This window comes from Rana temporaria, chromosome 8, assembly GCF_905171775.1.
Source record: "Rana temporaria chromosome 8, aRanTem1.1, whole genome shotgun sequence".
Classification (NCBI taxonomy): Eukaryota; Metazoa; Chordata; class Amphibia; order Anura; family Ranidae; genus Rana; species Rana temporaria.
In genome coordinates, this window is record NC_053496.1 from 99,632,200 (window position 1) to 99,659,983 (window position 27,784).

At 42.1% G+C, this 27,784-nt stretch overlaps 1 protein-coding gene across 1 annotated transcript in view; it reads left to right on the forward strand.

Annotated features, from left to right (window-relative positions):
• Positions 1-27,784, forward strand: part of PSD (pleckstrin and Sec7 domain containing) — a 371,343-nt gene that overhangs the window by 115,789 nt on the left and 227,770 nt on the right. Inside the window, exon 6 of the mRNA XM_040362362.1 lies at positions 25,620-25,814. Within this exon, the coding sequence (XP_040218296.1) occupies positions 25,620-25,814 (195 nt within the window). The remainder of the gene's footprint in view (positions 1-25,619; positions 25,815-27,784) is intronic.

Below are 27,784 nucleotides of genomic sequence, written 5' to 3' on the forward strand. Positions count from 1 at the left end.
ACTGCTGTATGTAGCCTGATCCTATTTGTCAATTCTTTAGGAATTGTTTTCATTGTCTCATCTGTTTTTGAGAAATGTTATCACTATGTTACAGTCTATTATGTATAACTGTGACATTGTAACTCATATTTTCCTTTGAAAAACTTTATTAAATACAAAATAAAAAAGTTTAAGACAAGCCAATATGATCTACTTTCCTACCTATTTACCAATGCTGAATCTAATCTGAAAAAAAACAGCAATTGCCGCAGATAATAACACAAATATATGACATTGATTTTATACAGCTAATAAGAGCTGCATGTCTCTGTAGCGTGTTTCATTAGGAGTTGATTAAAAATTGTAAACAGCATAAGGAAAGCCGTGTGAAGCCTGTGATTCTGTTAGGTCTGCGTGTCATAGGTGCTACAGACAGGAGACCGCTGTGGGATTCATTTGTAATAGCAGCAGCTGGAAACATTACTCAGCATATGTCAAATTGTTTTGTTCCCTTGTGTCATATTGTTACACAGTCACCCAATCCTTACACAGCTGGGATGAGTGTGTGTGTTTTTTTCTTGCACCCACACAGCCATGCTCACAGCCTCTCAAATAAATACAGCCACATACGCACATAAAATAAAAATAGCCCCAGATGACACTGACCACTGATTTGTGAAATCTGATGTTTGCAGCTATTGTGCTCAGAAGCTTGTCAGGAGATGAATCAGGTCTTGTATTAGAGTGGGACTGTTCTTTTGTGTTGTTCAGAAGGTCAAGTGTGCATTGAATAGCTTCAGAGATACATACTAGCAAAAAAAAATATTGGATTTTTATTCGTTTTGGTAAACAAAATCTGATCTTGGAGTTTTGCAGTGGCTTATATTTATGTCATCAGGAAGCAATTCAGAACTGTATTGAATATATATCTGGTGCAAACACTTGCATTAATGAAAAATCCCAAATTAAAGTTATTTATTCAGTTACTTTAAAAAAAATAAACATGTTATACTTTACTGTCTCTGTGCAATGGTTTTTCACAGTGCAACCCCTAACCTCCTATTCTGATGTCCCCCATTGGCACTCCTGCTCCTCACTTGAGGGCCCCCATAGCAGGCCGCTTGTTATAGGGGCACTCGTATGGGCTCACTCCTGAGCCCATACGAGTGTGTCCATTGAAACACACAGCACAACTTGTCCCAGCCCCCTCTCCCTCATCACAGGATTTAATTGACACCAGTAAGAGCCAATGGCCGAGATCGGGCTCCAGGTGGCAAGAGGGATGGGGGGGGGGGGTGGTGGTTGACCGCACGATCCTCCAGACTGCTCCACAGTTTCCTGACGTGCCTGGCCATGCAACTGTCCACTCCCTTTTTTTTTAAGCAGTAACTATATCGCCATGCCATATTTGCACTGTTATGTATGATCATATGTTTTGAATATTTTAAATAATTTTATATATCTCTTAGGCCGTGTACAGACGACCAAACATGTACGATGAAACCGGTCCGCCGGACCGTTTTCACCGTACATGTCTGCCTGGGGATTTCTGTATGGTGGCTGTACTCACCATCATACAGAAATCCGCGCGTAAACAATACGTGGGGCGTGGCCGCGCCGATGATGCGGCGACGTGGGCGGCCCTGCCAGTTCAATGCTTCCACGCATGCGTCGAAGTCATTCGACGCATGCGAGGGATGGCGGGCGCTCGGACATGTACGGTAGGTCTGTACAGACGACCGAACATGTCCGAGCGGACAGGATTCCAGCGGGCTGTTTTAAAACAAGTCCAGAAATATTTGCCCGCTGGAAAAAGGCCCGGCGGGCAAATGTATGCTGGAATCCTGTCCGCTCGGGCCTACACACGACCGAACATGTCTGCTGAAACTGGTCCGCGGCCCATAAGAGTCAACGATCCCCCTGAAGATGACCCACCCTATGGTCGAAACGCATCAGGGATATATACCTACCTACATATGCTATGCAATCTTGTTTTACGCTTTGCATGTATGGTACTCTTGTTCTACATTTTGCATGTATGGCAATATTGGATTATGCAGGAATTTATCTGGCCAGACCGTTTACATGTTTTATTTATTGTAATTAATCGTGACATTTGACAACTCCCAACTCACAACCGCCGGACCGTTTTCAGCGGACAGTCCGCTGCCGGATTTCTGTCCGATGGTTGTACACACCATCAAACAGAAATCCCCGCGGACACGATACACGGTGACGTCGCCGCGCCATCGCCGCGCCGTGCGCAGCCCTGGAAGATCAATGCTTCCACGCATGCGTCGAATCACTTCGACGCATGCAAGGGCTTTCGGCCGAGCGGACATGTCCAGTGAGTCTGTACAGACGACTGAACATGTCCGACGGACAGGCTTCCAGCGGACATGTTTCTTAGCATGCTAAGAAACATTTGTCCGCTGGAAACCTGACCGATCCGCCAGACAATTGTCCGATCGGCCGTACACACGACCGAACATGTCCGCTGAAACTGGTCCGCGGACCAGTTTCAGCGGACATGTTCGGTCATTTGTACGGGGCCGTAGATGCCGAAAAAGCTTTCGACAGATTGCATTGGGATTATATTTAAAAAACCTATAGAATAACACTATCCAGGGACGGAGATGCGTTTCAGGAGTGGAATAAAGTGCCTCCACAGATCTACCACCGACAGTTAATTATGCATTGTCATTTTTTGACTAGCTGACCCAGGTTGATGTGGTCCGCCTTTAGTTTGGTGGTATTTTGGTTTAGTAGGCATGTTTGGTTCCACTCTTGTTTTTTTTTTGTTTTTCCAGTGCTCTTTTTTGCTAGACCAACTATAGGTAGGGGAGGGTTAAGGTGATCACCTGCCCCCTATCTATTGATTAGCACTCCTGTGCTCCTTTTTAGGAGACTTTAAAATTCATAGTTAGGACTGCAGTACACAGAGTGCCTTGACGCGGCCTGCAGCTCACACAGGTATTTGCAAATACATGCAACTAAACCTCTGTTTTTAATGCATACAGCTAGACAGATTAATTTGGTTTAGTGCTTTTTTGGTTGCCAATTTGGAGCCTGGCTATTATGGAAACATTTTTTATATTCCATATGTAGCGCTACCCCCTCAGGAGCTGCTGGTTAGATTTAGGATGGCATAATTATGTTACCTCTGTGATGTGTCTAGGGTTGATGGTGATTCTGAGAGCAGTGAAGGAATGTCCAAACAGCGAGTTGACGTTTTTAATGCTTTTATTTCTGGTCCAACACGACCAACAGTCAACTCGAGGTAGATAGAATAGGTTGGTGAAGAAGAGTAAACGTTGCAGATTCAGGCTATGCATAGGTTGGTGAAGAAGAGTAAACGTTGCAGATTCAGGCTATGGATAGAAGAAGCAGTCCTGCCTCCAATAATTATGTTTGTTTCCGCGCCACTCCAGCTGGAGTGGGTAAAGTGCCCCTGGACAGGTCCCTCTCACAGACCTGGCAGCCAGGGCATCACTCGGAACTGCTTGGAAGGAACAAGTTTCTGCCACCGACTTGACTCTATTAGATTCTTAGTTAGTAAAGGGTCTCTGCCACAGGCCCAGTACTCAGGAACATGAAAGTAGAGCGAATCCTCCCAGTCAATAATTTTGGGCCACCGACTGACAGTTTGCATTATACAACCTGCCAGTATTTGGTCACCCAGATCCCCGATGGTTCGTCCAAGCCCTATTGGATCACCTGCCTCCGGGCTCACCTCAGACCGACTCCCCACTGAACAGCACAGCCAGCTTGGGAACTTTCTCTCAAAGTGTGAGGACCCAGTAAGTCACTGTGGCCCCTTTGTAGCTTCAGTTGCTCTGAGCCATGAGGGCCCAGAGTCAGGAACTCTGCGTAGCATGTGCGCCCCGGCCTGGTAGGCCATATCGCCGGGGCCTGTGATGTGCGCACACCCAAAAGGTGGGTGCCGCACCCGGAACCAGGGACCCACGAAGAACTTCGAACCATGGCTTCAGCCACAGAAATACCCCTCCCCAGCATGCCCCGCGAGGGAAAACCCCCTCTGATTGGCTGCTGAGAAAGACTCCCCTGGTGCCACCTGCCATCCAGAGATGGAACTACATCTCTGGAGTACAGAATGACCCACAGGATAGTTCAGGGCTGGCGACAGCCAAAATTTAAACAGATCAACCCTGATGAGAGCAAATAACTCTCTCATCCTACAAAATTTAACATAGCACCTGTACTGAAAAGTACACAGGCGCTACACACACACATATATATATATATATATATATAATCGCATACTGCTAAAAACGCATCTCATTTAAAGTCCCAAAACCTCCCCCCCTTCTATCCATTTACAGGGATGGAGGCCTGTGGTAGTTCTATCATATGCCTCATCTAAAGTCCCAACCCTATCCCCCTTTTTTTTAAATATTTCAAAAACCTTAACAAAATTTGGCTTCAGTGGCTTTATTTAGCAATCATGGCTTTATATACCCATCCTAATGCAAAAGTTTACACATCAGGTATTTTATCTAGTAACTTCCCCTTATCTAATGGAACCAGACAGGGCTGCCCTCTTTCCCCTATAATTTTTGCCTTCGCTATTGAACCCCTTGCAGAAGAAATACGATCATCCCAAAACATTAGTGGTATTAAAATCAGCCAGGACGAGCACAAATTAGGTTTATTCGCAGACGGCATCATACTGCCATAATACCATAGAACCAACTATTTCTTGTATAAACTTTCTGGGCTGGCACGCCCCCTGGTTCATTTTTCTCTTTTTTTTTTATATCTGTTTGGACTTTTTTGTGAATGTGAACTTATAAGATATGGCCTGCACATAGAGCTGAGAGTTTTTTGATTAAGGTTTTTTCTGTTGGTTTTTCTCACTAATTTTTTACTCCATTTAGCATTAATTGCACACCACCTTGTCCACTGGTTGGTACAAGGTTTTACTTCACAAATTTTCCTGCACTACTATAAGGCACTTTGATAAGGACTTAAACTTACCACTATTGGGATAGAGGGACACTAGCAAGGGTGTGGTGTGCCCTCCGGACATCCCGGAATTAAATAGGGGTCACTAATTTATTTTATTTTTATTTTTATTTTTTGCTGTGACACGCACACAGGACATACCTTCAACCTTTTGCAGTAGAGCGATTCCAGGACGCCTGCACAGGGTCCTGTCCGTCTTCACCATCCATAGAGATCCTATGTTGTTTTTATGTTATACTGCTCTGCATTAACAATTGTACCTGACATCCACAATCTGGGGCATCAGGTTTGGCACTAGCCCCCGTTTTTTGATATCTCGTCACTAACCATCTATGTGGTAGTTATACCTACTGGCACCAGTAAAAAGGGTAATCTTTAGGATCTGTGTCCTTCAATAAGGGAGGTTCACTGCATTGGATTCATCCCTCACACAGACTACCCAACACCTGTGTCCACACAGGGACTGTGATCACCTCAGAGTGACTTAATTTGCAGCGCCATCATCCCAACATTATACACTATACTGACACTAACGAACCCGGAAATTTCCCTTCCGGGAGTACAATCAATTCTAAAAAAAAATAGATATCTCATACTACAAAATTAATCAAAATAAATTCTATATCCTCCCTATGAACATCCCGGACATGACAATCAATTCTCTACGCACAACACACAAATAGAACTGGGATAATAATTCGATAACATACTTGGGGATTCAACTCACTTTTCCCCCAACTAAAATGTATGACGCCAATTTCCCTGCACTTTTAGACCAAATAATCCGTGATCTTCTTCTTATTCAAAAAACTTATTTATCATGGGTTGGTAAAATAGCTGCTTTCAAGATGCAAACTTTACAGTACCTAAAATCCTATATCTTTTTAGATGCCTCCCCATACCAATACCTGCCAAATTCTTCACACAATTAAACAGTAAACTCAGACAAATTTATCTGGAACAAAAAAAAACCCAGAGTGGCATTTTCGATTGTCACTGCTAACAAACTCTTTGGTGGAATGGGCCTCCCAGATATTAAAAAATTACTATTTCGCTTGTATCCTAGATCAGATGAAACACTGGTTTACCCCTGCAAAAGACAAATTATGGTTAAATATTGAACGTGAAGCTACAAACAATTCTGACCTCTACTCTCTCACAATAGCTAGCGCCACTCTCCCTAAGGTCTCAATTCCCAACCTAATAAGCATAAAAACTACATTTTTTGCTTGGAAACACATTCTCTCAAAAACCAAGCATATGGGGAAAAAAATCGAATTTATCTTTACCAACAGAAGTTATTAACTATTGTAGAATAAGACTCTCTGTATCCGATTGGATTATAAAAGGATATTCTCTGTACGAAAACCTACCCTTATCAGTTAAAAAATATCTATATGAGTAAGATTGGCAAGTGTACCCGACTAAAAGATTTCAATCCCAATGACTTGATCGAATTCCCTTCGACTCTTATGGAGTATTTCGCCCCTCAGAAGTCTGACAATAAGAAGTGCATATCTTTCTTTTATGACATATTATCCTCTCAACTATTTGCCAAAAATACAAACATGTTGAAATGGGATCAAACCTTCTCCCCGAATCAATGGATAAAATAATTTCAAACAATAAATAAATCATCCTCTTGCATTGAACATTGGGATAATGCCCAACAAATAATCAATAGATGGTATTTAACCCCATATAGACTAAAATCTTTCCATCAACTTCCGATATCTGTTGGAAATGTAATGAGCAAACCGGTAATCTCCTGCACACACTGTGGAGTTGTAAGACCCTAATAAGCTTTTGGAACTCTATCTCATCCTTTATCGCAGACCTGACTGGTAACCTTGCCAAACGTACTCCTGCCACAGCTTTACTAGGCATCGATCTTGACAAATATCCCGTCATATTCAGAACTATTGTATTGCATATATTAATTGCTTCAAGAATTACAGTGGCCTCTTTATGGAAATCTACAGATGCACCAAATCTACCTATGGTGATCACCAGAGTGAATACCCAAGCCCAGTTAGAACTAATGCTAGCCTATAAGAATCATTCTCTAACCCTTTATCGCAAAAAATGGAAAATGTGGTTTCTCCATCCTAGAGCTTCCAAATATTTAAAAGATTCCTTATTCTAATATTTATCCTTCATTTTGAAGAAGTATAGTATACACCATTAAAAATTAGATGTAGAAATTTACTAAAGTCAGTCTTTATTTATTTTTGTTCTCCCCTTCCCCCCCTCTTTACTCCTACTTACCCAGTCCTACAGTAAGTACCCAATTGGGGTAGGCTGGCCTAGGTCACCAAGTACCAAACATCTTCTCTGTTAAATGTTTGCCTATACAAGGTGATTATGTTACTTATGTTACTAGCAGGCGCAAGTACGTTCGTGAATCAGCGTATCTAGGTCATTTACATATTCTACGCGTAAATCTACGGAAACGCCCCTAGCGGCCAGCGTAAATATGCACCCTAGATACGACGACGTACTAACACGTTGGTCGGAGGAAGCTATAATTCAGGTGTATCTAGCTACCAGAATGGCACGCATAGATACGACGGCACTTCTTTCTACTTACGCAGCGTATCTATAGATACGCCAATGTAAACTGTTTCTGAATCTAGCTCTAAGTCTCCAAAAGAGGGACAATCTCGCCAAATGAGGGACATTTGAGAGCTAAGTAATAGTGCTTGAGCAGTCCCCTGAAAACCAGTTTTGTCTGGAATGTCTTGAAAAATTACTGCGCTTTTTGGTACGCAGGACTTGACAAATTTGCTTTGAATCGAGGAGCCAGCTAAAAAAGTTAGGAGCCAGTTTTTTTATTTTAACTAACAAAGCTTTATTTTCAACGACAAAACCCCTTCTCTTATGTACAACACAGATTTACACACAGAGAATACACGGAGGGGCCGGTATGTGAAGAAGAAAAAAAAAAAACTTTAGCTCTGCTGCGAGTAAGCAGCAGAGATAAAAAATGTTGGTTTGTTTTTAGATGTTGACCACTTGCCTACCTGGCACTTTCATCCCTTCAGTGCCCTTCATTGAATACTCCATGTCACCAAGCCAGTTGTCCCACCACAGTTCCTGCTGTCGGTCATCATGTAATATATGGTCGTTTGTATATTTCTACAGTCACTAGAGGGCAAGTAATGCACACCTTTTGCAAGCATGTTTCAGCATGTCCATGTCATCCTCCCTCAAGTAGGTTGTCAATTCTCTTAAAAGGCGAAGTGCACAGCCTTGGCCTGACATTCATGGACCTCTGTAGTAGGGGTGCTGAATATAATCGTTGCATCGATGCATCGCGATTCGGGGGTCCCAGTTGCGGCATCAATGCATGTGACCGCATCAATGTCGGGGGACGTCATCCGGACTTGCCCCGCCCCTCCCGGGAGAGCGCTCCGAGCGTGTGTAATAAAATACCAGTTTTGCAATACATGCCGTTATAATCCATTAAGTGGCCACTGCTGCATGTGCTTTTTAAAATATACAGTGTTTCATACCTGCATTTCTGTCTGTATACTTTGTATATTCCGCTCATGTGACTGTTCGCTCCGGCCTGCCTCTCAACTCCCACGTCTCTCCTGACGTCAGCCCCGCCCGCCTCTCTTCTGATCTCATAGCTAGCTATAGTACAGTCAGTGGGCGGGGCTGAGAACCCCCACTTACGTCAGGAAAGAGGAGAACAAGAGGCGGGTCGGACAGAGTCACATGTGCGGAATATACAGAATATACACAGACAGAAATGCAGGTATGAGAAGCTGCATATATTTAAAAAAACATATACAGCGGTGGCCACTTAATGGATTATGACGGCATGTAGTCCAAAACGGGTATTCTAACAGCAGTATGATTTCTTCTCCTCCATGTGCTCTGTGTCGACATTTCCCTGGGCTCCCAAGTTTGTACATTCCATTGTGTTAACTCCTAGTGTGCTGGAATGTGCAAACTTGGGAGCCCAGGGAAATTTCAACACCGACAGTACAGGGACTTCACAGGGCTGTTTGCTGTGGATTCTAATCCCTCCTGACCTCCCAGCAGCCACATGCGTATATTCCTGTACCTTGTAGTGCACCATATTAGTGCCCTTCCTAAAGAGGAGTTCCACCGTTTTTTAGTTTAGTAAAAGTCAGCAGCTACAAAAAGTGTAACTGCTGACTTTTTTTAAACCGACACTTACCTGTCCCACAGTCTAGCCATGCAGTCGCACAGAGCCCCGTACCTTTCCCCGCTCCTCTCCTCAACGCCGTCATATCTACTGTGGGCACTCGGCCATGATTGCTTACGGCTTCATGGCCAGGCGCGCACTGTGATCTGCAATCGGCCAGACAATTTTCGGGGACCTGTGTTGTGTCCCAGAAGATCACTAGCAGGGAGGGGCCACCTAGGGCGAGAGGAGGAGTCACCTAGGTGGCCGGGACAGGAAGTCCCACTAAAAAGAGGACACCCCAAAAAAATGAGTGCTTAAAGCGGAAGTTCCACTTTTGGGTGGAACTCCACTTTAAGGGCGTGAGGTTATTTTTATTTAAAAGCAGAGTTCAGTAAAAAAAATTATTAAAAGTCAGCTGCTACAAAAAAAAGTATCTTCTGACTTTTAATAAAAAGACACTCACCTGTCCCACAATCCAGCGACGTGGCCACCCGAACCCTCCATTCTGTCCACGGCGCTGGCAATACTACTGTGGGCATCCGGCTGTGACAACTTGCAGCTTCACAGCCAGGTGCGCATGTCTCACTGCGCTGTCCTGCATAGCCGGGCAATCTTCTGGGACCTGTGACGTGTCTCAGAAGATTGCAGGGAGGAAGGGCTGCCTAGGCGGCCCAAGCGGAAGTGAGAGCTCGTCGGTAATCGTGATGCATCGCGGAATCGAATCATTGACCAGTTAATCGTAATTGAATCAAATGGTGAGATCAGTGAAGATGCGCAGCCCCTACTCCGTAGGCAAACAGAAATTGGGTAAAGTGGTTGTAATTACTCACATATACCCAGGAAAGTCACTAGCCTCGGGTAATACAGAGATGAAACAAAACCTCCTACGTAAGTTACACCTTTTTATTTGCAGCCTTTTTGTTCTGCAGATCATTCTAAGGCCTCTTTACACTGCAGCTTGAAAGAGCTCAATACAGTTTCTCTTTTTTTTTTTACTGAGCTAAAATACAGCCCATTAATTGTAATGTCCTTATGGACACAGGCACGTAAACAAGCTCCGTGCATTCTTCAGTAATTTTTTTTTTTTTTTTTTTTTTCGGTCAGTAATTTAAGCCTCATGCATGTAAATGTGTGCAAATACACACAAATGCGCAAATGGCTATTTACATATTGTGCAGAACAGGAATGCAAGAAGAAGTTTTGGCACACTTGCACGCAAAATTGCACGAACGTATATATGCGAAAATGTGCGTTAATAAGCGCAAATACAAAAGTAGATGCTCAAACAGAAGTATCATATACAAGAGGCCTAAAACAACACAGATTACAGGATTTTTCTCAGCTCTAGCAGGTAGGGGTAGGGATCTGATGTCACACAGTACACTACAGAGCTAGAGCACCCCCCGCTACATAGGCTAACATGCTCATTTAGCCTGCTCAAGTACAGAACTAATGCTGCGTACACACAACCGTTTTTCATGACGTGAAAAATTACATTTTTTTAATTGGTCATTAAAAACGATCGTGTGTAGGCTCCAGACGGAGCGTGTGTAGGTTTTAACGACGGGAAAAAAACACACATGCTCAGAAGCAAGTTATGAGACGGGAACACTCGTTCTGGTAAAACTAGCGTTTGTAATGGAGATAGCACATTTGTCACGCTGTAACAGACTGAAAAGCGCGAATCGTCTCTTACCAAACTTTTACTAACACAAAATCAGCGAAAGGAGCCCAAAGGGTGGCGCCATCTGAATGGCACTTCCCCTTTATAGTGCCGTTGTAACCGCGCTTTGCTGAAGCATTTTTTTTTTTCACAATCGTGTGTATGCAAGGCAGGCTTGACAAGAATCGCATTGAGATAAACGTTGTTTTTTCTAGGACATTAAAAACGGTCGTGTGTACGCAGCATAAGACTTTGAGTCACCTGCTGTGGGCTGGAGGGTGCACACTATAGTGGGATGTGCTTTGTTCCTTTTTTATGTCTGGAGTTTACAACTACTTTAACGTACAAACACAGGTGTTTGTCATGCTTCCAAAGTAGTTGAAGTTTCGCTGTGTTGCTAGTTTTATACACATTGCAGGACCTGACAAATTTACTTTATATTGAAGGAAGGCTTGACCAAAAATCTAATCTTTATTATGTCAGTAGTGTACTGTCATTTTCACTTCCCTTCATTTGTGTTTACAGGCGTGTATTTCATCAGTGGAAGCTGGAAAAATTGTAATTTTTTCCAGCAACTTTATTAATGGCTAAAAAATTTCCAAAGACTTTTCTTTACTGCGTAGTCATAGTTAAAAGTGCATGATGATGTTGCTATGGAAACTTGCAAGTCTAGCAAACAGTTTTCAACTGCAGTTTGCAATTAACTGTAAAGTGTCAAACGTTTCATCACCACCCCCTTTAAAGGGAAGATAATCATATATTGTGTGTGTTTTTTCACCAAAAAAATAAAAGAAAATAAGATGTGCAAAACACTATATTCAACAATGGGCAGCAGATGATATTTACTGTAAGATCTGTTCTCTCATGAACCTAAAGGCCAATAATATATTTTCTTAAAACATAAGTCTAGTATTTTAAAACCCCCTGTCTTCCTCCTCCCTCCTAAAGGAAAAAAAAGGATTTACAATGCCTTAAAAAAGTATTAATACCCCTTGAAATTTCTCTTGTAAAGTGGAAGGAAAATGATAAATGGTTTTTTCACATTTTTTACAAATAAATTTCTGAAAAGTGTGGCATGCATTTGCATTCAACCCCCTTGAGCCAATACCGCAAGTCTTTTTGGGTATGTCTTTACCAGCTTTGCACATCTAGGGAGTGACATTTTTGCCCATTCTTCTTTGCAAAATAGCTCAAGCTCTGTCAGATTGGATGGAGAGTGTCTGTGAACAGCAATTTTCAAGTCTTGCCACAGATTCTCAATTGGATTTAAGTCTGGACTTTGACTGGGCCATTCTAACACATGAAAATGCTTTGGTCTAAACCAGGGATATGCAATTAGCGGACCTCCAGCTGTTGCAGAACTACAAGTCCCATGAGGAATAGCAAGACTCTGACAGCCACAAGCATGACACCCAGAGGCAAAGGCATGATGGTACTTGTAGTTTTGCAACAGCTGGAGGTCCGCTAATTGCATATGCCTGGTGTAAACCATTCCATTGTAGCTCTGGCTGTATGTTTAGGATTTTTGGCCTGCTGAAAGGTGAACCTACGCCCCATCTCATGTCTTTTGCAGACTCTAATAGATTTTCTTCTAAGATTGTCTTGTATTTGGCTCTATCCAGCCTCCCATTAACTCTGACCACCTTCCCTGTTGAAGAAAAGTATCCCCACAACATGATGCTTCCACCAGCATGTTTCACAGTGGGGATGTTGTGTTCAGGGTGATCTTTTCCACCACACAGTGTTTTGCTTTCAGACCAAAAAGTTACATTTTTGTCTCATCTGACCAGAGCACCTTCTTCCACATGTTTGCTGTGTCCCCCACCCGGCTTCTCCCAAACGGCAAACAGGACTTCTTAAGGCTTTCTTTCAACAATGGAGAATGTGGATAAGGGGGCGCTGGTGAGCCAAATACATATACAAAATAAATCAAAGATATACAATTAGATACATAAAGTGCATGTGCAGTGATAGTAATAAAAAACTCGTGATAAGATAAAGGAAAAAGGTGTGCAAGTACACACAAAAAAAGTCCATATAGTGAAATGAATGCTCTATTTAAAAGTCCATAGAAATCTGGGTTTTCACTGTGCCTGTGGTAAATAAATCTGTAGAATTCCACCTTCACCGACCTAAGACACCCAAACGTGTGTAAACAGATGGATCCTTACCGCATGGAGTTGACCTAGTTCGTTAGAAAGAGGTCAAATAATGCTTGTTTGTCACTTAAGGACAAAGATAAGAATGCCTGGAGTTCCTGCTGGTCAGCTGGTATGGAGCATCATAAAATATAAAAGAGAAATATCGCCATCGTATAATACTGTTTATTTAGAAGTTGCCGAATGGAGGCTTACTTTTTGCGGTGCCCGCATCCCGGCACTGAGGCTTGAGGCTATGTGAAGCTGCGGGTAGTGTGCCCGGAATATTGAGAGGATGATGTCCGCGCTGGTGGAGTCTCCGGCGTGCGCTTCACCTCGCTTGAGCCGAGAAACCAGCCGGACCGGAAGTTTACTTTGCGTGGTCTGCGTGTCGCCTCGACGTACGTTTCAAGTTATGTCGTCATCAGGAAGCGCGCTAGACTCACGCAATAGACGAGATTAAATAGGTCTAATGGGAGGCCAAGGCAGATTGAATAGCCAATGGGAAAGCCTCAATCTCGGTTACTAGGCAATTGATATATACAAAAAAAGGCTGTAGTACAAGCCGTATATAGTATCAATGGAATATAATCAAAGAATAATACGTAGGTATCTAATGCATGGGTGACACCAATTATATTAAGTTACATACAATTTACCAATATATACGAATTTAAGATTTAAAATTAAAAACTGAATTAATTCTAAAATAGTTAAAATTATGTGTTTAAAAAATATATATTTTTAAAAAATATAGATATATGAAAAATTATTAAAAAAATACGTATATATATATTTAAATGCACAGATCTTTTAAAGGACTCCAATAACAGCTATTCATTGGTCAGGAAGCAGTTCAGATCAAGTTCGATATTGAGACCCAGTGGTCGCATGGTCCTCAGGCGATGCAACCACTGAGTTTCATTTTGGGACACCGCTCTAGTGAGGTGGGTGCCCCTCCAATGGCTGGTAATTCTGTCAATACCAAAAAAGGTTAATTTACTGGGATCTCTATTGTGGAACAAGTCAAAGTGTTTGGACACACTATGGTTGGGGTAACCATTAAGGATATTGGCTACGTGTTCGTTGATCCTTATTTTTAGTTCTCTGGTGGTCCTGCCCACGTACTGGAAGGTGCACGGGCATTCTAAGACATATGTTACATACTTAGAGTGGCAGGTGATCAGGGGCTTAATTGAAAACTCTTCTTTTGTCACTGCAGACCTGAATTTGGTAATTTTACGATTTTTTCTATTAGTAGATTTGCAGGATCTGCAGCGCGTGCAATAATGAAACCCGGAACCATCCAGGAAGGTGAGGGGTCTCTCCGGAGGGTCAGGGACATTATCCGCTATTCTATTTCTAAGACCAGGGGCTCTGCGATAAATGAATTTCGGTTTAGGAGGCAGTATTTTGGCCAGATCATTATCTTTTAATAAGATTGGCCAGAATTGCTTAAAGATCTTTTCCACATGCTTGAATTGTCTATGGAACCCGGACAAGAAAGAGATTTCACCCTGGAAAGGAGATTTAGGTCTAGATTCTAATAATGTACTCCTATCCATATCTTTTACTTCTTTTTTGATGTCCAGTAGTTTTGCATATGAATAACCCTTCGCAACAAATCTATTGGTTAACAGGTTTGACTGTTCTTCAAAGTCGCTGATTTCATCACAATTGCGGCGAATGCGCATGAATTGTCCTTTGGGGACTGCTCCCAACCATTTGGGATGGTGGCAACTGGTAGTTGGAACGTAACCATTTCTATCGGTAGTCTTGAAAAAGGTTTTAGTACAGATTTTATTGTCTTTTTTCATAATGGTCAAGTCTAGATAGTTCACAGATGACAAGCTATATTCCGCTGTGAAACTCAGACCATAATTGTTGACATTCATTTGTGATATGAACACAACAAGAGATTCCTGGGACCCCTCCCATAGCATGAAAATATCATCTATGTACCGTTTATAATAAGTCAAAGACTTGTCATGTTCTTTGAAAATGGTTTCTTCTTCCCACTTATCTAGGACTAGATTGGCAACACTGGGGGCATAACGAGCCCCCATAGCAACCCCTTTGATTTGCTTATAAAATTGGTTCAGCGCCCAAAAATAATTGTTGCCCATGGCTAGTAAAAGTCCCTGGACCAAAAAAACAATTTGGGCCTCCTGCAGTGTAGATTTCTTATGAAAGGCCTCTGTCACTGCCACAATGGCATCAGATTGTGCGATGTTAGTATATAAAGATTCAACATCTATAGTTACCAACCAGGTAACATCTGTAACCGTGACAGAGGTCAGAGACTTAACAAGTTCCCTACTGTCTTGCAGGTAGGCCTTGCCTATGCGAACCATGGGTTGCTGCAAAAATATGTCCAGATATTCTCCGACTCTAGCAAAAAGCGAGTCGATCCCACTAAGTATGGGTCTACCAGGAGGTTTGGTCCTGTGTTTATGTATCTTTGGGACAATGTACAGCACAGGAGTGCATGGAACCTTTGGAACAAGGTACATTGCTTCTTTTTGGGTCAGAATGGTTTTTGACTCACCATCACTGACCCAACATGAGAGTTTCTCTTTTAATTTAATCATGGGGTCTCCTGGAAGGGGTAGATAGGTGGTAGTATCACTCAAAAGACGTTGGATTTCTCCATAGTAATCTTCTTTCTTGAGCAATACTACCCCTCCTCCCTTGTCCGCTGGTCGGACTACTATATTTTTATTTTGTTCCAATTTTGTAATACCTTCTGTTACCATTTTGTTGTTACTAATATTCTTGTTAACCTCTATTTCTCTGACTTTGTCCTGAACCATATTTTTGAAGACCTCTATATGGTGGTGTGTACCTTTACTAGGGTTAAAAACAGAGTTATTCTTTAGCCCACTGTGTTGATAGAGGGTAGAGGATGGTTTGGTTGAATTGTTAACCTGGTGCGAAAAATGTTTTTTAATAAGTTTTCTTACAAATTTTTCAATATCCAAGAAAACATTAAATTTGTCAATGTTTTTGTTTGGGGCAAATTTAAGGCCTTTGGAGAGAACTAGTATTTCTGCCTCTGAAAGTTCAACTTCTGCCAGATTAAAAATCCCCTCATCTAGTTGTCCCGAGGCCTTTTTCTTTCTGGCTCCCCCTCTTTTACCTCTTGGTCTAGTTTTTCTATAGTAGTCTTGATGATGGGTGGGGGAATCTTGTAGGGTTCTTTCCACCCCCTCCATTCCCCCCCCATTTGTTGGTTTTGTTGCTGTGTTGGTCTACCCCTATGGCCCCCTCTATAATTCCCTCGTGGGGGTCTGGGGCCGTAGTGGTGTTGGTTCTGCTGGTAGTAAGAATGAGATGGTTCCATTGGTCGATAATCCAAGGGAGCAAATTTGTTATGGGTAGAGACATTGTAGGGAGAGGAATGATGGTCGTAGGAGGGTGGATAGTGGCCCCCATGTTGGCCACCTCCACCTCCTGCCTGATAGGAATAAGATTGAGATGGAGTCCTGGGTGGTTTAGGTATATGTGCTTTGATTTTTGGTTTAGATGCTGCCTGAGTAACTGGATTTGAAACTCCGTCGCTCCTCTCTGTGGAAGTGTCTGTGGCTTGGGAAGGGCCAGGGACAACTTGCCATTTATAAACTTTCTGGTCACTATAGTCCGTGATATCTCTCTGATATTTTTTGAGTTTTTTATTTTTAATATCCCCATCGTACTTGCATAGGTGGGTTTGGAGAACCTGCGATCTCTCAGTAAAACCTTGGGAGCCCATAAAGGGTTCCATTAGTTTTTTAAGTTCTGCAATATTGGCTTCAATTAAAACGTTTTTTGATTTTCTTCTTCTGATCATGAGCTGTAATAATTTTTGCTCACAGGCATTAAAAAACTGAAACCAATCGTCTAAAAGAGAGGGGTCTTCAATGCCATCATTCGGGTACACATCCCACCTTATACTGCGAGGGGTGATGTTTTTACTAATATATACCTCAAAAGACGCTATGTCCCACCATAATCTAATCTGCTTTTCCATGTTAAGTTGGAGTTGTTTAAATCCCCTTTCGAGGTCAAGATTAGGGGTGGGTTTTTCTTGGAAAATATCTTCTAAATTAGTCTGCCGACTTTTCATAAAATTGAAGACATCCATGGCTGCGTAGATAAACTAAAATATAGTAAGACAATGGGGTAAGGGATCTCGCGCCAACAAAAATAAGTGAATAAAAGAATAAATGAATAAAGCTGCTCCCCACGAAAATTCAAACTTGAATCTAATGTATGGAGAATGTGGATAAGGGGGCGCTTGTGAGCCAAATACATATACAAAATAAATCAAAGATATACAATTAGATACATAAAGTGCATGTGCAGTGATAGTAATAAAAAACTTGTGATAAGATAAAGGAAAAAGGTGTGCAAGTACACACAAAAAAAGTCCATATAGTGAAATGAATGCTCTATTTAAAAGTCCATAGAAATCTGGGTTTTCACTGTGCCTGTGGTAAATAAATCTGTAGAATTCCACCTTCACCGACCTAAGACACCCAAACGTGTGTAAACAGATGGACCCTTACCGCATGGAGTTGACCTAGTTCGTTAGAAAGAGGTCAAATAAAGCTTGTTTGTCACTTAAGGACAAAGATAAGAATGCCTGGAGTTCCTGCTGGTCAGCTGGTATGGAGCATCATAAAATATAAAAGAGAAATATCGCCATCGTATAATACTGTTTATTTAGAAGTTGCCGAATGGAGGCTTACTTTTTGCGGTGCCCGCATCCCGGCACTGAGGCTTAAGGCTATGTGAAGCTGCGGGTAGTGTGCCCGGAATATGGAGAGGATGATGTCCGCGCTGGTGGAGTCTCCAGCGTGCGCTTCACCTCGCTTGAGCCGAGAAACCAGCCGGACCGGAAGTTTACTTTGCGTGGTCTGCGTGTCGCCTCGACGTACGTTTCAAGTTATGTCGTCATCAGGAAGCGCGCTAGACTCACGCAATAGACGAGATTAAATAGGTCTAATGGGCGGCCAAGGCAGATTGAATAGCCAATGGGAAAGCCTCAATCTCGGTTACTAGGCAATTGATATATACAAAAAAAGGCTGTAGTACAAGCCGTATATAGTATCAATGGAATATAATCAAAGAATAATACGTAGGTATCTAATGCATGGGTGACACCAATTATATTAAGTTACATACAATTTACCAATATATACGAATTTAAGATTTAAAATTAAAAACTGAATTAATTCTAAAATAGTTAAAATTATGTGTTTAAAAAATATATATTTTTAAAAAATATAAGTTAAAACATAGAAAATGCCGAATGGAGGCTTACTTTTTGCGGTGCCCGCATCCCGGCACTGAGGCTTGAGGCTATGTGAAGCTGCGGGTAGTGTGCCCGGAATATGGAGAGGATGATGTCTGCGCTGGTGGAGTCTCCGGCGTGCGCTTCACCTCGCTTGAGCCGAGAAACCAGCCGGCCCGGAAGTTTACTTTGCGTGGTCTGCGTGTCGCCTCGATAGAAATGGTTACGTTCCAACTACCAGTTGCCACCATCCCAAATGGTTGGGAGCAGTCCCCAAAGGACAATTCATGCGCATTCGCCGCAATTGTGATGAAATCAGCGACTTTGAAGAACAGTCAAACCTGTTAACCAATAGATTTGTTGCGAAGGGTTATTCATATGCAAAACTACTGGACATCAAAAAAGAAGTAAAAGATATGGATAGGAGTACATTATTAGAATCTAGACCTAAATCTCCTTTCCAGGGTGAAATCTCTTTCTTGTCCGGGTTCCATAGACAATTCAAGCATGTGGAAAAGATCTTTAAGCAATTCTGGCCAATCTTATTAAAAGATAATGATCTGGCCAAAATACTGCCTCCTAAACCGAAATTCATTTATCGCAGAGCCCCTGGTCTTAGAAATAGAATAGCGGGTAATGTCCCTGACCCTCCGGAGAGACCCCTCACCTTCCTGGATGGTTCCGGGTTTCATTATTGCACGCGCTGCAGATCCTGCAAATCTACTAATAGAAAAAATCGTAAAATTACCAAATTCAGGTCTGCAGTGACAAAAGAAGAGTTTTCAATTAAGCCCCTGATCACCTGCCACTCTAAGTATGTAACATATGTCTTAGAATGCCCGTGCACCTTCCAGTACGTGGGCAGGACCACCAGAGAACTAAAAATAAGGATCAACGAACACGTAGCCAATATCCTTAATGGTTACCCCAACCATAGTGTGTCCAAACACTTTGACTTGTTCCACAATAGAGATCCCAGTAAATTAACCTTTTTTGGTATTGACAGAATTACCAGCCATTGGAGGGGCACCCACCTCACTAGAGCGGTGTCCCAAAATGAAACTCAGTGGTTGCATCGCCTGAGGACCATGCGACCACTGGGTCTCAATATCGAACTTGATCTGAACTGCTTCCTGACCAATGAATAGCTGTTATTGGAGTCCTTTAAAAGATCTGTGCATTTAAATATATATATACGTATTTTTTAAATAATTTTTCATATATCTATATTTTTTAAAAATATATATTTTTTAAACACATAATTTTAACTATTTTAGAATTAATTCAGTTTTTAATTTTAAATCTTAAATTCGTATATATTGGTAAATTGTATGTAACTTAATATAATTGGTGTCACCCATGCATTAGATACCTACGTATTATTCTTTGATTATATTCCATTGATACTATATACGGCTTGTACTACAGCCTTTTTTTGTATATATCAATTGCCTAGTAACCGAGATTGAGGCTTTCCCATTGGCTATTCAATCTGCCTTGGCCGCCCATTAGACCTATTTAATCTCGTCTATTGCGTGAGTCTAGCGCGCTTCCTGATGACGACATAACTTGAAACGTACGTCGAGGCGACACGCAGACCACGCAAAGTAAACTTCCGGTCCGGCTGGTTTCTCGGCTCAAGCGAGGTGAAGCGCACGCTGGAGACTCCACCAGCGCGGACATCATCCTCTCCATATTCCGGGCACACTACCCGCAGCTTCACATAGCCTTAAGCCTCAGTGCCGGGATGCGGGCACCGCAAAAAGTAAGCCTCCATTCGGCATTTTCTATGTTTTAACTTCTAAATAAACAGTATTATACGATGGCGATATTTCTCTTTTATATTTTATGATGCTCCATACCAGCTGACCAGCAGGAACTCCAGGCATTCTTATCTTTGTCCTTAAGTGACAAACAAGCTTTATTTGACCTCTTTCTAACGAACTAGGTCAACTCCATGAGGTAAGGGTCCATCTGTTTACACACGTTTGGGTGTCTTAGGTCGGTGAAGGTGGAATTCTACAGATTTATTTACCACAGGCACAGTGAAAACCCAGATTTCTATGGACTTTTAAATAGAGCATTCATTTCACTATATGGACTTTTTTTGTGTGTACTTGCACACCTTTTTCCTTTATCTTATCACAAGTTTTTTATTACTATCACTGCACATGCACTTTATGTATCTAATTGTATATCTTTGATTTATTTTGTATATGTATTTGGCTCACCAGCGCCCCCTTATCCACATTCTCCATACATTAGATTCAAGTTTGAATTTTGTGGGGAGCAGCTTTATTCATTTATTCTTTTATTCACTTATTTTTGTTGGCGCGAGATCCCTTACCCCATTTTCTTTCAACAATGGCTTTCTTCTTGCCACTCTTCCATAGAGGCCAGTTTTGTGTAGTAAGTAACAAATTATTGCGCTCATTCTAAATGTGAAAATAAATGAAAAAGCTGCGGCCAAAAAGTGTTATACCACACAATACAAAAACAGAAAGCAGATCGCGCTAATATATAATGACAAGCTATCTGCAAAACCTGTAAATCAAATTCAAATGACAACGTATGCAGTGAGCTGTAATAAATATGACTGTGCTTAGTGAAAAAAACATATATATATATATAGTCCTTAGTGAAAAAACATATAACTCATAATGAGAAAAAAATGGTGATAAGTAGGTCTTATGAATGAGCCAAAAGTCCACCATATAGAAGGTTCAAATTAAATATGTCCCCAGTGCAGGATAAATGAAAAATCCAGGAAAGGTGATGAGAAAGGCACTTCCACCAAAGACAAACACTGCCTCTTACCGAATTTTATTGGTCTCTGTTTAGGGAGACCAAATACATGTAATGATGTGATTCAAACAGATGTTCCCACAGGTTTGTCCAACTCAGGGCTCTCAGAATCGATCAATCATCTTCAGAACTGCTTTCAGCCTAGATTCACAGTAGTGCTGCTGTACAATCGTGCTTCTTTCAGTACGTTTTCTGCTGTGACATCATTGCTCTGTGTCACTATACAGTTCCCTGAGGAGATAGAAGCTCTCGTTTTTCAGAAGAACAGGCTCACAACCCTCACTAATGGCAACAGCACTTCCTCCACCTCAGGTGGAGGAAGTGCTGTTGCCCTTAGTGAGGGTTGTGAGCATGTTCTATCCTATACCCACAGTTGATCTACAGCAGTGGTCACCGCTAAATGTCCAGGTCATCAGTGCACATGATGAATTCACGTGCACCCGGCCCGCAGACATTTTAACCCCGGTCGGCTTTCTTGGGATAATAACCGGTGCGGCTAAGAAGCCGCTTGGCTGTTATCCCCAGCAGGGGGAGGGGGTACCCCCCTCCCGATGCTTTCCACAGCTCGCCCGGGCTCTACAGTCCAACCGCCACATCCGCTGGCTAGCCGGAGTCTCGGTTTTAGTAACCCGGAAGCGATGTCATCACATCACTTCCAGTTTACGGAAGATTTAAAGGCACCAAATTTTAAAGGATTACAGCATTCAAAACAGCCAAAGTTTGAATTTTGAATGCTTTTAGGTGCAAAGGATCCCTCCATAAAGAGGAACTGTCACTGCCTATTACTGTCACAAGGGATTTTTACATTCCTTCTGACAGCAATAACAGTGATCTGAACATTTTTTTAAAGGGACAGTGTAAAAAAATGAAATAAAATATAAAAAAAAAACATTGAAAGAGCCCTCCATGCTCGCACGCAAAAGTGAACCCATATGTAAGTCGGAACCGCAAATGTAAGCCGTGTTCAAACCACACATGTGTATTGCCGCAATCGTTGGAGCGAGAGTAGTAATTCTAGTACTAGACCTCCTCTGTAACTCTAAACTGGTAACCTGTAGAATTTTTTAAAATGTTGCCTATGGAGATTTTTAAGTACCATATTTTGTCGCTATTCTACGAGTGTACTCAATTTTAAAGCATAGCATGGGGGGGTGTAATATGCATGAGGGGCTGGGTAGGGAGGGGGGCTGTGTAATGTAAAGGGGTCCAGAAGTGCGGGGGGGCTGTGTAATGTAAAGTGGTCCAGATTATTATCTTATTTTATTAGCAGGTGAATGCAGCCCTCCATGCATTCACATACTGTACATTCAATCCGGCCCTAAGTGGAAAAAGATTTGCTTCAATGGGGGAAAAAATCCCTTCTGATCCCCCCAATGGGCAATTGGGTATTTCATGGAGCAACTTTACCATAAGATATTAGTATTCAGTTAGATTTTGTTCATTTAGGAAAGAATCCAGAACTTTTTTTTAAAAACAATTACTGATCTGGCCAGAACCAGCTCTTGAGGGAGTATATTCCACATTTTCACAGCTCTTAGGCCCCATACACATGAGAGGATTTATCCGCAGATACGGTCCGGCGGACCGTATCCGCGGATAAATCCTCTCGAGGATTTCAGAGGATTTCTATGCGATGGCGTGTACACACCATCGCATTGAAATCCGCGCTGAATCCTGGCGATGACGTGTCGCGCCGTCGCCGCTATTATGACGCGGCGACGGGCGCGACGCTGTCATATAAGGAATTCCACGCATGCGTCAAATCATTACGACGCGTGCGGGGAATCCCTTTGGACGGATGGATCCGGTAAGTCTGTACAGACGAGCGGATCCATCCGTTGGAATGGATTCCAGCAGATGGATTTGTTGTGCATGTCAGCAAATATCCGATCTGCTGGAATCCATCCCAGAGGAGATTTCTCCGCGGAAAAAGATCCGCTGGCGTGTACACACCATAGGATCTATCCGCAGAAACCCATTTGCTGGGATTTATCTGCGGATGGATTCTATCGTGTGTATGGGGCCTAACTGTGAAGAAGCCATATTTGAAGGTTAAAATAAATTTTCTCCAGATGTAAAGAGTGCCCTGTTGTCCTCTGTAATGACCTTAAAGTGAATAACTCAACACCAAGTTCACTATACAGACCACTTATTGTCAAAGCGCCCCATGCCTCTTATCAGTTTAGTAGTCCTTATCTGCACCTTTTTTCAGTTCTCCAATACCCTTTTTCTTAAACTGGTGCCCAAAGCTGAACTGCAGATGAGGTCCTACTAATGATTTGTACAGGGGATGATGTCTCTTTCTGCAGTCCATACCTCTCTTTATACAAGAAAGGATTTTGCTTGCTTTTGCACAGCTTTTGCGTTGCATGCTATTATTAAACTTATGATATGCAAGCACACCTAGATCCCTCTTCACCATTTGTTCCCCCAGTTGTCCATTGATACTCCACCTAGTATGTATGATGTGTGCATATTTTTAGCCCCCAAGTGCATAATTTTACATTTACTGTATAAACATTAAAGCTCATTTGCCACATAGTTGCCCAATTAAACAGTGCATTGAGGTTGGCTTGTAATTTGGAGAGTCTGTGTGTCTTGGGGGGGACATTGACCTGAATCCAAAGTAACATAACCTCAATGGTCCCCGGGCATACAGCTTACAAGAGCAGAGTTTTCCCAAATGCCAGGGCCCATGATCGGTAGGCAAGAGGCTAGCATATTCAGTCCCCTCCAAAAATCTCTGTCCCTGCCAGGTCTGTCACAGAGACATCTTGTAAAAATGTTATTCCGGTGCATAGCTTGGTGTGATCTGCAAAGACTGAAATTGTACTTTTAATCCCAGGCTCTATATAATTTATAAATATATTAACAAAGTACTGGACCCAACACTGAACCTTGGGGTACACCACTAATACCCGCAGACCAACCGTAGACCAATCAGAGTAAAAATAATTTACCACTGCTCTCTGAATAAGGTATTTTGGCCGGTTTTCTATCCATTTACAAACTGATTTGTTCAAGCCTGTAGACTTTACATTAAACATTAGCTGTGTGTGGGGAACTATCTAATCTTTTTTAAGCATAATATAGTAGTATATACAGTAGTATAATATACTATATCTACAGACACCCCTTTCTCTAAGTTTTGGATTACATCCTCATAAACAGAAATCAGATTTATTTAAGTTCTGTCTTTCATGAGTCCATGTTGTCTATTGCGTAAAATATATTTTTCTTGCAAAAACTCATCTGTGTGGTATTTTATTAAACTCTCCAGTATCTTCCCAACTATACAGGTTAAAGGGGAACTTCACCCAAAGGGGAAGTTACGCTTGATTGCATTCTTCCTCCCCTGCCACATTTGGCACTTTTTTGGGGGGAGCGAGTACCTGATTTTGACAGGTGGCGATCTACGAGGATGTTCAGCACCTTCTCCTTCCCCTGCAGCCTTCTGATGGTTACACTCTGCTGATGTAAGAATCTAATTGGTGCTGTGCCAGTTGCATGACATAAAAAAAAGCTTTCAGAATAGAGAATTTTAAAAAAATAATAGCAATAAAGTGTTTTAAAGCTTCATACAGATTTATACTTCAAAGACATTTTTTTTTTGTAATACAATGGTGGAGTTTAAGTTGACTAAAAATAGCTTTCACTTTTTCACACTGTAAATATATCTGGAGTCGTGCCCCTCCAGCTTGTGTTTATGGTGTGTATGTGCTGGGACTAAACGGGAGGTAAGGCCTCCATTAATCACATCTCATATCCCTCCCCATAGTGTTTAGCAATATGAGGACATTGAGGAGGAGGGAAGAAGAGGAGTGTAAGTTACCACTACGTATACACTCACATGTGTGACTCTATAGTCACATGTGATGCACAGAAAAGGAGGAAATGGACAGCTTAGAAAGAAACTGAAACTGGAGCATGCGCTGTCAACAGCTGGTCTACACAACCTCAGGCTACAGTAGGAACACAGACGAGGAGGGTGGGACAATGAACGGCAGAATCAACCAGGATTTTCGCATTCTACAGAAATCCAATGCTCTAGGTCAGGGGTCTCCAAACTGCGGCCCGATGTGGCCCTTGCTAGTCTTTATCCGGCCCTTGGGGCACTATTCCTCCCACTGATATGAGGTACTTTTCCCCCACTGACACCAACAATGGGGCACCATTTCTTCCACCGATACCAATGATGGGATGCTATTCCTCCTACTAAGAGGGACAGTACTCCTACTTCTATTGTCCATCAACCCTAAGGCCATATTTATTCTCACTCATGCTGGGCTTATGACATTTTCTGCACCTGCTGGCCACAAACCGGCCCTTCTCAAGTCTGAAGGACAATAAACTGGCCCTTTGTTTGAAAAGTTTGGAGACCCCTGCTCTAGGTGATGAGCAGTGTAATATAGCATATATTGACAGTTTTTGATGATTTAGGTTTAATGACACTTTAAATAAATAATTAAAGGTTTAATTAGTCTAGAATCTTAACTGATCGAATGTTCCTTTTTTCCTTTTATATGTTGATGCTTAACTGTACTATACCATTTATGTTAAACATATAAGTTTTTCTTTTTTCTACATTTATAATTTTTGTTCCTCATGTAGTGAACCGCCTCTTGGCAATATGGCATCCGATTTTGAATCAGAGATGGACAGCACTGAACAACTGGCATTAGGAAGTACAGACACCTTGTCCAACGGACATAAGGCTGATCAGGAAGCAGCTAAACGCTTGGCAAAGAGACTTTACAATCTTGATGGGTTCAAGAAAGCTGATGTAGCAAGGCACCTAGGGAAGAAGTACGTGTGGGTATTGTAAGGACTATATATAACAAAGATCTGTTACCCAGTATCTGTCATGTGGTGACACCTCGACTTCATCTCCGATCAGCACCAATGTTGTACCTTCAGCACTTCTTTGAGTGCTTCATGTCTGCATTTACAGGTTGCATGCAAACATATGCTTTATAAGTGCACCAAAATTCATATCAGACATCTATCATTTGTAAAAGATTTAATGTGAGAACAGTATTTGTGGCACAAAGTGGTATTAAACCCCAAACCAAAAATGTAATAGATTGCAGCTTAACAATCCTTAGATTTTGTGGCTGCATTTGTTTTATTTTTTTAGGCTGGCCAGTAACACACCTTCTGTATATGCCCCCACTCTGGGTGAATATAAAGGCCCAGCAGACAGCAGCATTTTTAATCTGGGTGAGTGGAATGTTAGATGGACAAGCAGATTTAGATAAACAAACGAACTGAAGCCAAACTCCAGCTCACACTGCAGTTACACAAACAGTTACAGCAACTGTTTTTTTATTTTTATTTTGGGATAAAGGTTTTGCATGAATAAATACAAGCTGATAATTGTAAGCACACCTGACAGTGGTAAATGGTTTGTCTCAACGCTCTTAACTGATAAATTAGCATATGAGCAAGTTCTGTTGAAAGACAACTAACTTACTGGCTAGATCGAATTTCGCGAAAATAAAGAAAGCATAAAAAAGAAAAATAATGCAGCCACCATGTCTAAGAATTGGTAAGTTGCAATAAAATAAATGTTTTCTTTTGGGTTTAATACCGCTTTAAAGTTGTTTCTGTCATCAGAGGCAATACTAATACTTTTTAGGATCAAGTCTGCTTTATTAAGTTCTCATTTTTTGTTCTGGTGAAATGCTAAAAGAGAAAAATGGCTTTAAAAAAACAGTCATACTCGCCTAGATAGCTGTAACACTGAACCTAGCTGCAGCTGTCCCCCGCCGCCTCTAAGACCAAGAACTGAGCTATCAAAGACTGCTGAGAAAGAATAGTAACTATCCTGCAGAGCGCTGGACTGTACAAGGGGCAGGAGTAGCTGGCTTACGCTTTCAGAGACTCGCCTAGAGACTGAGCCAGCTGCCGGTCCAGGTATCTGGGTAGATCCCAGCCATCTGATTTGGTTCTTTTCAGAGCCTGGACCGGCTTTGTGATGTCAATGAACAGCGGGCTTTAGCCCACTGCTGAAAACTGCGCTCTTTGTAAACCATAGGAGAAGTTCAGCAAAAATAGCTTTGGCTATACTTCTCATTTAAAGGGACACTAAAGGTTCCCGTTTTTTTTTCTTTTTAAATAGCAAACATGTCATACTTACTTCCACTGTGCAGCTCGTTTTGCACAGAGTGGCCCTGATCCTGGTCTTCTGGGGTCCCTTGGCAGCTGTCTCAGCTCAATGGGGTTAGCTTGCGGGCACACTCCTGTGATACAGCCGACAGCTTTAGCCGCTGACTGTATCACTCGAGGCCGCCCCCGGGGAGCCACGTCATTGATTTGATTGACAGCAGCGGGAGCCAATGACTGCGCTGCTATCAATCAACCAATGAATGAGCCGAGAAGCCAACACGTTCACGTTGTGGGACTTTCGAGGGGTCAGGTAAGTAAACGGGGGGGCTGGGGGGCCACTAATCCTTGGATGTTATTTCACCTTAATGCATAGAATGCATTACGGTGAAAAAACATGTACCTTTACAACCCCTTTAAGTGTAAGCCAGGTTATGAGTTATGTTCTAAGTAGCTGTAGGGCTATAGGCAGAAGCAGCCTTACTTAGAGTGAACATGTGCAAGGGTATGGACATTCCAGTATTCACAATTCCTAACAAGCATTAAATGAGTTTGACAACCAGCCCCCATTGATCTCAGCAGATGTCAGCAGGGATAAATGGACTGGTACAAGGATAGAGCAGGTCATAGCAAACTAAAGGGTAACAGAATGTGATATCACAGGTGGTCAG